Here is a 12,352-nt window from a genome sequence, read left to right on the forward strand (position 1 = left end):
CCCACCTGGTGAAACCGTGAACTTTTGATCTGAGCCAACCTGCAAATATTCCAAGGACTCTGCAATAACACTTGCAACTTGTCACACTAATGGACTATTACTTCCCTCTAGTGATAGCCTTAGTACACAATCCTGTTCAACCAAGACTAGCTTCTGCCTCCAATTCCAATTAAAATTCTGTAATACAAAACTCTCTTTGCATTTAAAATCCCCTGAATTTTACTCCCTAGCAGAATACCTTTTGGGTTGCTACTTGAATACGTGTCCCGAATTGCAATTCTGTGATCCCAAGTAAATGTGTTGTGCTTGATTACTGCCTCTCAGGTTTACTGAGGTGGACAGTATCAACGATAGACTAATGTTATCTAACTTTATGTAGTTATTATTTTAGCCAATAATGAAGCACACCGAGATATTTTGTTGCATATAATTCCCTTTTTCATTCCAAAATCTTATTGAATTGAGTTTTCTTACTTGAAAACTCTTCCAAGATTTTCATAAAGAAACAAAAACAACAAATAAGGACTGTGGCTTGTCTCAGTCTTTTCACAACTGGAATGCATTTTTTTCTAATCCTATATCAAGTTTTATGCTGAGAAATACGAGTTTAATCAGAATTTTATAAAGGTTATGGATACAGGCTTTGCTGGGTCTAATTTTATGTGCTTTTATTTAATTTTTTCTTTAATTTGAAATATAGTTGATTTACAAGGTTCCCTTAGTTTCAGGTGATGTAAATACATTTTTTTCCTGGCCGCGCCACACACCTTGGGGAATCTTAGTTCTCCAGTTCCCCAACTAGGGATCGAACCTGCCCCCCTGCAGTGGAAGCCCGGAGTCTTACCCACTGTACCGCCAGGGAAATCCCTTGACGCGTTTTTAATTTGTCCTTCCCACACCGACTTGGCCCATTACTGCCCCAACTGGTTGGGGGTGGGCCTCGTCCGCACCGCACTCGTGGGCGTGAGGGGAACTACATTACCTAGAAGACTGTGCACGGACCGGCTTGTTCTCCGCACCAATGAAGGCCCCAAACAGAGGTTCTTCCGGGATTGTGAAATACGAGGGGGCGGAACTTCCGGTGTCTTTCTGTTGGCGGCGGTTTGGCGGCCTTTGCTGCGTCTGCAGGACCCAAAGCTCTAGATCACTGGGTGCAGCCCAGGTAACGGAAACTGGAAAAAGCTCGAGGGGACGCCGTCCACACTCCGCGGGAGTGAGCGGGATACGGAACCTGCTTCCGGAATTTTCGGGCCACGTTACCACCATTATCCCGCCACGCTCAACGGGTCCTATGGCAACCAGCACGCTACAGGACCCGCCCCAGGTGACTGTTGGGCCCCCCCCCCGCCCCCCCAGATTCTGACCCGAATCCTCAAGCCTCCAATGAGGGTCTCCTGTTCAGGGCACTGCGGTTCAGGCCCCTGTCTCCAGAACTTTAGGTGTGCGTGTGTGGTGACCCTATTTCTGACAGGCCGTGTGGAGAGTGTTAAAGGCTGTGGGCTTGGCACGTGCAAATCCTTGCAGGGTCACAAGAGCCGGGAACATTCTGGAAACCTGGGTTTGGAGTCCCTTCTGCAGAGACGTGGCATTATGGAGGAGTCAACAGTCTGGGCCTTCTGGGCCAACAGTCGGCATTCTGGAAGTCATGGAGGGTTGTGAATAAATCAGGAAGACACTCTGAGTTAGAGTTTTTAAGTATTTCAAAGGCTGCTCAGGGGAGAACAGACTGGGGAGTGGGAGCTGAGGGTGGAGGCGGGGAGGCCTGGGAGAGCCCAGTGCATTCCACTCCAGAGAGTAAGGTGGTTTCTGGACCAGAGTGGTGCCTATGGAAGCTGTTGACCTGAAACAAATAGCCTCCTGGCTATTTCTTCTGCAAAAATGAGTTTTTTTCGGGATCATCAGGGAATTGCAATTGAGATGTGCAGGCATGATGAACTAACACTTTTATAGAGATTAAAGAGGGAAGGGCTATAGTCACCGAAGAGTCCACGGCTTTTCATTGCCTGAGTCCTTTCCAGGAGAGAAGAGAGCCGTCTTCTTCCTTTTGGATACTGTTATTGTCTCAGGTCAGTGAGGGCTCCCCCTTCTGGTGTGCCAACTCTAACTGAGGTTTCTGTTTATTAATTTTTTTACAAAGGAATACAAATAATAAGGTTCATAATAAACTTGCAAGACAGTTGACAATGAATGTTGTTCTAAGCAAAAGGACAGAGTAAAGGACAATAAAGTTTTTCTTTTGGCTGAGCATCTGGAAGACATGTCAGGGAGAGATTAAAATTGGATTTTGGAGGGAGTTCCCTGGCGGTCCAGTGGTCAGCACTTGGTGCTTTCACTGCTGTGGCCCTGGGTTCAACCCCTGGTGGGTGAACTAAGTAAGATCCTGCAAGTCGTGTGGGGCAGCCAAAAAAAAAAAAAAAAGGAAGGAGGAGTTAACAGTCGGGGCCAATTGGTGACATAGGGGCTGCTGGAGTCCCTAATCTGGAATTGAGGGAGGAGGTCGCTGGCTCAGCAATGTCCATGTGGTGACAGCTTAAGTCCTGGATTCTGGCCATGTCTGGATCTCAAATTTAGGAGGGAAAGTCTTGTCACTTTTCTGTGCAAGGGGACCTCAGATGAAAGTAGAGAGACCTGGGGCTGGAGGGCAGGGCAAAGTGGGTGGGACTTTCTGAGGCTGCCTGAAGATGGCAGGGTCCTGTGGTTCCAGGGCTTTCTGGGGAAGCAAGGGTATAAGGAGTAAGGAGCCTTGCCTGAGATGGAGATGGAGAAGGAGTTGTGAGGTTGTGTAGATTCACTGTTCTGAACACTCAGCCGACTGCCCACTCCTTGTGGAGTCAGAAAAAGGTCAGCCATGCTGTTGGAGCAGCCCAGGCCCAGTCAAGGGCACACGTGCCTCAGCTCTCCCAGGAAACTACAAGGTTAAAAATGTATAGATTTAGCAAGTTAATCTTGTGTAAGCAAGTAATAACTGCTTAAAATGAGAATATATATCTGTGTTATAATAATATATATATGTTTAGGTTTTGTCTTGAGCTCTTCACATAGAGCTCTGAACCCCTTAGAATTGCCTGGGAATTAGGACTGTTTTTTGTTATTCACAACTAGCGCCTTTTATCACGTGGAAGTTTATTATAATGAAGTGACATAGGGTGGATTCTCCAGATACCCTCAGGATGGGACTGCTCTCTAGAAAAAACAAGTGATTAGAAGTTTCAACTCCCAGACCTACCCGGCACCTCCTAAAGATCGGAGGGGAGCTGGAGATTAGGTATAAAAACTGCTGAACAATGAAATTCAAGGTTCCTTCAGATTGGTGAACACATTGAAATGGTGGAAGTGCTGGGAGGGTGGCATGTACTGAAAGGGCCTGGAAACCCCCTGCTGCCCTCTACCCCCCGACCCTGACCTAGACGTCGCTTCCATTTGACTGTTTCTAAGTTGTATACATTACAGTAAACCAAAAAAGTAAGAAAAGTGTTTTCCTAACTTCATGGGTCATTTCAGCAAATTATCAAACCGAGAAGGGGTTCATGGGAAACCCTGAATTTGTAGCCAAGTGGGACAGAAGTACTGGTAGCCTGGGGACCAGGGATCGGAACTGGCTTCTCAAAAGAGGGCAGTTTATGGGCCTGATGCCTTAAACCTGTGGATTCTATCACTAAGTTCAGGTAGTGTAATAATAGGAATGAACTGTAGGGCACCACAGTGGTGTCATAAAATTAGATAATTAGTGGTTGAAAAAAGATACTTTGTCTCAGAAAGCCTTGAAAGACATGTAAGAAAAACCTAATTTTAAAAAACATTTATAGAAATCTTAATCCTGTACTCTGTAATAGCTGAATCTTAGCATGGGAGAGGTAATAATGCATTTGGTATGTACACATTATGAGATAGACATCCTAAGTGTTGCCGTTTACATGAAGACACTGAGACTCAAAGAGGGTGAGTCTTTTTTTTTTTTGCCACGCCCCGCGGCATGTGGAATCTTAGTTCCCCAACCAGGGATGGCACCCGGGCTCCCTGCAGTGGAAGCTTGAAGTCTTAACCACTGGTCTGCCAGGGAAGTCTCAAGGATGTTGAGTCTTTGTCTAAGCCTTTCGAGTTGTCAAGCTATAGTTCTGAAGACTGAGGATCTGAGGTCAGAGGTCAGCCTCAGATGACTCATGTCCAGGAAAAGGAAGGGAAGAAACGGCTCAGCCTTTACATCCTCACCATAATCACCTTTACCTCAGATACTCCCTCTTTTCACAGGTTCCCATGGTAGCAGCAGCATTTATGGTCCCTGGACAGGTAAGTGGAAGAAGCCCCAGTACCTACCCAGACGTCATCCCTACCCCTGGTCCTGACACACAGATATAGAAGACAGTGTTGTCCTGCGATTCTGGGTCCTTAGGTCTGGGCCCTGGCATCATCTCAGGCACAGGACCATTCATCAAAGCCAGAAGTAGTACGGAGGTGTTCCCATGTGTCCAGTGGAGAAGGTCAAGTGGTGACGTGTCCTTGGGCACAGCCTGGAGATGAGACTGAGAGGGGAGTGTTCAGGGAACTGCAGGACCCATGATGTGGGCTGATAAAGACTGAGGGCATGAGTCATTCCTGGGATGGCAGCCTGAGGAGCTGGGTCTCTCCTGAGGGGGCGGGTCCATGCCACGTTGGCCGCAGAGGAGGGAAGTGATCTGACGCTGGGTCTGAAGAGGCTGCTCTGCCTGCCGAGAGGAGGAAGACTGGGGATGAGGGTGGAGCCGGGGGCCCAGTGGAGGGCACAGTCCTGGTAAATGTCGATTGTGACTGGATCCTGGCAATGGCTCTGTAGCAGGAGAGGAGGTGAGTCTCTCATTCTCGTTTGTGGTAGAGCTGATTTTCTGCTGTACAGGATGAGAGAGAGTAGTCTGACATGACCCCAGGATGTTTGACTCTAGGTGACGGTGGGGACGCCATGTCTGAGACGGGAAGTCAGAAGTAGGAGTAATGGACAGAAGGACTGTCCAGAGTTCCGTGTCCCCATGCTGAGTCTGAGATATTGCCGGGGTGTCTTGTGTGAGGTGTCAAGTGGGCCACACTGGAAACACACACCTGGAGTTCAGGGAAGGTGGGGTTCAGAACTGAAGATACCCCTGAGCAGGTGGATGGCATGTGGACCAGGTCAGATTCCAGGCCCTCAGGTCATGTGTGGGTGCCATGAAATTTGTAGGGTGGGGAGGGTGTTCTCCGTGGACTGACTTACCTCCCTGGGCACAGGGACAGGGGTGGCTGTCATCACTAAGATGGATGAGGCAGTGCAGTGACCATGAGTGTGTGGGGGTGGGAGTGGCCTCGGGGGAGGTCCTGGTCGTGGCACAGGGTTCGAAGGGGTGGATAAGGTATGGACTGAGAGGCAAAGCAGGAATGGAGGTGAGATGACAGGGAGGTAGGGCCTGGGGCATTGTTTCCCCTCCACAGGCTCAAAGTCTTGTGATGACTGCGGTTGGAGCCTGAAGAGTGTGAGACTCCACTGGACAACAGACCAGCTGAGGGCAGATGAGTGCAGCTGGGGCAGGGTCTTGGGCTGGGCTGTGGGGTTGGGGGCTGGGGTGGGAATGAGAGGAGCAGAGAGAGGAAGGGGTGAGTGGTGCGGGGTCAGCACTTGGGACACTGTGGAGGACGAGGGCTCTGGGCATCTGACCCCACACGAGGTCTGGGTGCTGACGTGGGAACAGGGAGCAGGGCCAGGTCAGGGAACGAAAGCAGTGCTGGGACCGCCTGTAACAGCGGGTCCTGCAGAGGCCTGGGGAAGCACCGCGTGCTGGGTGGCACGTGGGGAACACGGTGAGGTGCCGAAGGCCTGTGGCCGAGGTGGTGGCGTGGGGTGGGGTGGGGGTCACGGTCCGGCACATGAGGGAGTTGTGACCCTGCAGGGCTGGGCAATGAAGAGTGAAGGAGTGTGAGCATGGACTCAGGGCCCTTGTCCCCAGGGTTTACTCCAGGGGGCTGAGCACAAGTGACATTGTATGTGGTGTGATCTGTGTGATCTCAGGAGAGTCGACTCTGAGGAGAGTGGCTGGGGGTCTGTGTGGCAGCCCCAGAGCGTCTTGTGAGACTGCTTGTCTCCCTCTCTGTTTTAACTGAATGACGTAACACTAGCAGGTTCCTGTGGCATCAGGACCTGGTGTGTCTTCTGAGCTGGGTCACTGGGGTGGACGACCATGACCTGGAGATCCTGGTTGCAGAGGCTGCTGTGAACTCACTTGTCCCCCTCATGACAGGGCCATGTGATCTTTGAGGATGTGGCTGTGTCCTTCTCCCAGGAGGAGTGGGGTCTCCTTAACGATGCTCAGAGACTCCTCTACTGTGACGTGATGCTGGAGAACCTGTCACTTATAGCCTCCCTGGGTAAGGACCCATGTTCACACACCATCACCCCGTACGGGACTCTGCCCTTCCTTCTGCATGACTCACTCTGTCCTTCCCAGCCTGGACCTTCCTTGGACACTGCTTACTTCCCCGATTTCCTGGCACTTGAGCTGCGTTCCCCCACCCTGTGTGTGTTCAGCCCTATACCATAGGCCCTGAAGCCTTTCACAGAAGCCTTTCGTCTCAGAGGCTTGAAGCCTGCCCAGCTGATGCCACTTAGCTTTGCCACCACTAGGTGTGTTGAATGTTCACATGTGTGCAAGATCCGTGTCACACGTTTTAACCCTTTTTTTCCCACTGCCTGTGTCAGGAATTACAGACACTTACATGGTCAGCATTTGTGGTCAACCCTAGATTATGTTTGCAAGACTCCTTATGGTTCTTCTGGTGATATATTTTTTTTCCTGAAATCTGTCATTCATTGGTTCACTCTGGGCCAGTGTCTTTCTCCTAATGGCCCTATTTTCCTCTGAGGACTTTGATATGGTAAGGTTCATAGTCACCCAGCCTGAGCTGAGGGGTGGAGGCAACCCTGGGTGCCTGACGAGGTGGGGCCCTCTCTAGTCATAGGAAGAGGGTTAATTGCATCCTGAGCCTGGTGAGTAGGAGCTGTAGGAAGGCATGATATCATTGATGAGTTCTAATCCTACAGGGAAATGTCCTTTGCTCTCTCTTCTTTCAATGTCAAGACTCATCATGCTCATACTTCATTTCTTTCTTCCACTTCTCCCCATTTCGACACTTTGCCCACTTTTCATTTGTACTGTGATTTCTGACTCCTGTTTTCCACCTTAGTGTCCTCCACACCTCTCCTTTCCCCCTCTCTGCACTGTTCTCCAATTTTATGTATTTTGTATATTGTATATGAATATCCTTAATGTGTCATGAGAGGTATATGTTTACTTATATTGTCTTTGAACACTGATAGTCAGGTGTAATTGCATTTTCCTGGATTGAGACACGCATTCTACAGAGCTGACACTTGTCACCACCAGAAAGTCCTGCTGAAAGCCATTGGCTGAGGAGGGGGTTGTTCTAGCCTCTCCTCCCAGCATGGTGCCACATCCTGGTATCCTGTGTTCTTACTGGTTTGAGACATTTCCTGTTCTGTGACCATCAGAGGCCTAGTATTGCACAGTATCCCCTTCTACCACTTGACCCTTTCTCCCTTGTTTTAATAACAAACCCATGGGCTTATTCCTACATGTGTCATGCACAGATCTGTAGTGGGCTCCTGTCCTACCAACGTCTCCATACAGTTTATCAGCATTTTTGTGCTTTCAGGGTGTTGGCGTGCAGTAGGTACTGAGGAGGCTGCTTCTGAACAATGTGTTTCTGTAGAACTAGTGACACAAGACAGGAATCCAAATCCAGACCTATCTATCCTGAAGACTCTTACTTCAGAGACGGGTGCCCTGGTAGAGAAAGATGTTTTGTACCTGGCTGATCACCAAGAAGTGCATCCTGGGCTGAAACCGTCCTCTTCTGGGGCCTGTGGGAAAATGTTCACTTCTCACCTACAGCAGCACCAGAAGCATCCCATTGGAGAGAAACACCTCAGAAGCGAGGAGAATGGGGCCTTGCTTGTGACGAGCTGCAAAGTCTTTTTACCTGACAATATGTTCACATGTGGAGAAGTTGAGAAGGCTTTCCTAGGCAGCTTGGGCTTTCCCCAGCACCAGCCCTCCCACTATGGAGAGCACCCAGGTACAAGCAGGCAGAGCAGGGAGGTCTCTCACCCTGGGGAAGGGCATTACGAGTGCAGCGAATGTGGCAAAGCCTTCAGTAAGAACTATAAATTCACAGAGCACCTGAGAGTTCACACTGGTGAAAAACCTTATGAGTGCAGTGACTGCGGGAAGTTCTTTAGACACAGCTCCAGTCTTACTCACCATAGGAAGGTTCACACAGGAAAAAGGCTTTATGAGTGCTGTAATTGTGGGAAAGTGTTTGCCCACAAATATAAACTTGTTGAGCACCAGAGAATCCACACTGGAGAAAGATCCTATGAGTGTAATCCATGTGGGAAAGCCTTCCTTCAAAAGGATACACTTGTTCAGCACCAAAAAGTCCACACTGGAGAAAATCCTAAGAGCAGTGAATGTGGGAAGCCCTTCCTTTACAAAAAAAATCTCCTTGTGCATCATAGGATCCATATTGGAGAAAAGCCTTATGGTTGTAGCAAATGTGGGAAGTCATTCATCTTCAAAAAAAGGCTTCTTGATCACCAGCGAATCCACACTGGAGAAAAGCCTTATATGTGCAGTGAATGTGGGAAAGCCTATGTCTACAAAGGAAGTCTTGTTGTGCATAAGAGAATTCATACTGGAGAAAAGGCTTATGGGTGTAAATGTGGGAAGTTCTTTACAAGCAGCTCTGCCCTCAGTAAACACCAGAATGTTCACACTGCAGAAAGGCCTTATGAGTGCAGTGAATGTGGGAAAGCTTTCAAGGTCAAAATTAAACTTGTTGAGCACCAGAGAATCCACACTGGAGAAAGACCCTATGAGTGTAATCAATGTGGGAAAGCCTTCAAGCTCAAGTACACACTTGTTCGGCACCAAACTGTCCACACTGGAGAAAAGCCTTTTAATTGCAATGAATGTGGCAAGCCCTTCAGTTACAAAACAAGTCTTCTTGAGCACCAGAGAATCCACACTGGAGAAAGGCCTCATACGTGCAGTAAATGTGGGGAAGCCTTTGTCTACAGAAGAAGTCTTGTTGTCCACCAGAGAATCCACACTGGAGAAAGGCCTTATATGTGCAGTGAATGTGGAGAAGCCTTTGTCTACAGAAGAAGTCTTATTGCCCACCAGGGAATCCATACTAGAGAAAAACCTTGAGTGTAGTTCTTTGCAGGCAGCTCCAGGCTCATAAAAAACAAGAAAGTTCACACTGGAGAAATGCCCTCCAGACTTATGCTTTCCTTCACTTGAGTTAATATCTAGCAGCATATAGATTAGGTGTCATAGAGGAAGTGAAAATTTAACTTATGTGGAGCCAAACTTTCATAGAGTGGTAGTATCCTGATACAGTCTTACCAGAAGCACCAGAACGTGAGTTCCTGTTGTTTACATTCTTATCAACACTTGGTATGGTCAGGCTTTCTAACTTCAGTGATGTAAGAGGTGTATAGTGGTATCTAGTGATTTTAAGTAGTATTTCCCTATTGACATGATGTTGAGTGGTTTTTCATGTGATAATTTCCATTCATAGTTTTTTGAAATTTCTGTTCATATAATTTGTCATCTTAATTACTGAGTTTTGACATTTCTTCATGGATTATTGATTAAGGTCCTCTAATGGAAATATCTGACATTATTTTCATCCAGAATTGGTCTTCTCATTTCAGTAGCTTTTCCAGAGAAAAAGTTTTCAGCTTTAATGGAGTCTTATTTGTCCATTTATTCTCTTACTGTTTATGCTTTTGGTGTTCTATCAATAAATGAAAAGTGTTTCCCAAATTTAAAGACAGAAGTTTTTCTATGTTTCCTTCTGAAACTTTAAAGTTTAGGTTTTTTTATTGATGTAAATGATTCATATTTAGTTCATTTTTGGAAGTTCTTTTTAAAATATGGATACCCAGTTGCTGCAGTGATACTGACTTAAATACCTTCTCCACTGAATTGCTTTTGTATCCTCATTGAAGGTCAAGCATATGTATATGTTTATTTCTGAACTTTATCTTCTGTTGCATTTATCTACTTTATTTATGCCAATCCTTTCATGTGTTGAATAATTTGTTGTTATAATATGCCTTGAAATCAAGGTCATGTACTCCTTGGACTTTCTTTTTCAAAGTTGTTATGGCCATTCTTAGTCCTTTGCCTTTCCATGTGAATTTTAGAATCCACTTGTGAATTTGAGCATCCCAAAAACCAACTAGGATTTTGACTGGAATTGCATTTAATCTTCAATTTAGAAAGGCATACTGAATGTCCCAATTCATAAACATGATATATCTTCTTTTATTTAGATCTTATTTAATTTTTGTTAGCAATGCTTTTTAGTTTTCTGTTTATAAGTCTTGTATAACTTAAACATCCCCAGGTATTTTCTACATAGAATGATATTGTGAATGGAAACTTTTTTTAAAAATTTCAATTTCTGAATTTTTCATAGCTATTACAGTTAGAGAGATATTAAACTAAGGATAGAAGCAATCCTTCTTGATCTTATAAACATCTACAAAGAGTTATTACAGGGACTTCCCTGGTGGCGCAGTGGTTAAGAATCCACCTGCCAATGCAGGGGACATGGTTCCAGCCCTGGTCTGAGAAGATCCCACGTACTGCAGAGCAACTAAACCCGTGTACTACAACTACTGAGCCTGCGCTCTAGAGCCCATGAGCCACAACTACTGAAGCCTGCGCGCCTAGAGCCCGTGCTCTGCAACAAGAGAAGCCACCACAATGAGCAGGCTGAGCACCACAACGAAGAGTCACTCCCGCTCGCCACAACTACAGAAAGCCTGCGTGCAGCAACGAAGACCCAACACAGCCAAAATTAAGAATAAATAAATAAATAAATTTATTTTAAAAAAGAACTATTAGAAATACTATACCTTTGATCCATTATTAAAATATTCATATTAGAATAAAAGGAGGACAGCTGCTTATTGTTCTGGAGCAGGCCCAGACCAGGGGCACTCCCTGGTGAGTGCCTTGGAAGGGCAGCTGGGTTGGAGCAGCCCTGGCAGGGAGCAGTTTATTGGGGTTTTCTTTTTTTTGTTGTTTTTAATTTATTTGGCTGCATTGGCTCTTAGTTGTGGCACGCAGGATATTCATTGCAGCATGCGGGATCTTTTCATTGTGGTGCATGGGCTCTTAGTTGAGCAGGCTTCTCTAGTTGTGGCCCATGGCTCCAGAGCGCGTGGGCTCAGTAGTTGAGGTGCATGGGCTTAGTTGCCCTGCGGCATGTGGGATCTTAGTTCCCTGACCAGGGATTGAACCTGCGTCCTTTGCATTGGAAGGCAGATTCTTAACCACTGGACCACCAGGGCATTCCCTATATTGGCAATTTCTTTTCTCTTTCTTTTTTAAATTAATTTATTAAATTTATTTTTGGCTGCACTGGGTCTTGTGGCTGTGCGCAGGCTTTTCTGTAGTTGCAGCGAGTGGGGGCTACTCTTCTTTGTGGTGGCTTTTCTTGTTGCAGAGTACACACAGGCTTTAGGCATGAGAGTTTCAGTAGTTGCAGCATATGGGCTCAGTAGTTGCAGCATGTGGGCCCTAGAGCACATGGGCTTCAGTAGTTGCAGGGTGTGGGCTCAGTAGTTGTGGCACATGAGCTTAGTTGCTCCACCACATGTGGGATCTTCCCAGACCAGGGATCGAACCCGTGTCCCCTGCATTGGCAGGCAGATTTTTAACCACTGGACCACCAGGGAAGTCCTATTGGCATTTTCTTAAGCAGTACTTCAGGGAAAATTTATCCCACATTTAACACTTATAGAAAAAATGTGTCAAATCAAGGAACTCAGATTCCACCTCAGAAACTAGGAAAAGAAAAAAGAAATCCAGAGAAAGCAGAAGAAATTAATATGAAATCAAATATGAATGCCCTACAACTACTGAGCCTGCGCTGTAGGGCCTGCATGCTGCACCTACTGAAGCCCACGCACCTAGAGCCCATGCTCCAAAACAAAGAGAAGCCACCGCAACGAAGAGTAGCCCCCGCTCGCCACAACTAGAGAAAGCCTGCGCTCAGCAACAAAGATCCAACACAGCCAAAAATAAAATTTATTAAAAAAAATAACAAAAATAAAATAAAATTAACAAAACAACAACAAAAAACAACCTAATCGAGAAATGGACAAAATGGGAATTCCCTGGCAGTCCATAGATGGCCAACAGACACATGAAAAGATGCTCAACATCACTAATTATTAGAGAAATGCAAATGAAAACTACAATGAGGTACCACGTCACACCGGTCAGAATGGCCATCATCAAGAAGTCTACAA

General features: G+C 46.5%; 1 protein-coding gene across 2 annotated transcripts; it reads left to right on the top strand.

Annotated features, from left to right (window-relative positions):
- The first annotated feature begins 1,000 nt into the window (after positions 1-1,000).
- On the top strand, positions 1,001-11,035 carry LOC103008419 (zinc finger protein 883-like). Of its 2 annotated transcripts, none has more exons than XM_007175498.2 (4): positions 1,001-1,324; positions 4,249-4,287; positions 6,240-6,366; positions 7,672-11,035. In XM_007175498.2, the coding sequence occupies exons 1-4, from the start codon at positions 1,022-1,024 to the stop codon at positions 9,228-9,230; spliced, it is 2,028 nt and encodes a 675-aa protein (XP_007175560.2). In that variant the 5' UTR covers positions 1,001-1,021; the 3' UTR covers positions 9,231-11,035. The 2 variants fall into 2 exon arrangements, with proteins under 2 accessions (XP_007175560.2, XP_057389955.1); XM_057533972.1 differs by having other exon boundaries at positions 1,001-1,162.
- The last annotated feature ends 1,317 nt before the right edge of the window (positions 11,036-12,352 follow it).

Source organism: Balaenoptera acutorostrata, chromosome 19 (assembly GCF_949987535.1).
Source record: "Balaenoptera acutorostrata chromosome 19, mBalAcu1.1, whole genome shotgun sequence".
NCBI classification, from domain to species: Eukaryota; Metazoa; Chordata; class Mammalia; order Artiodactyla; family Balaenopteridae; genus Balaenoptera; species Balaenoptera acutorostrata.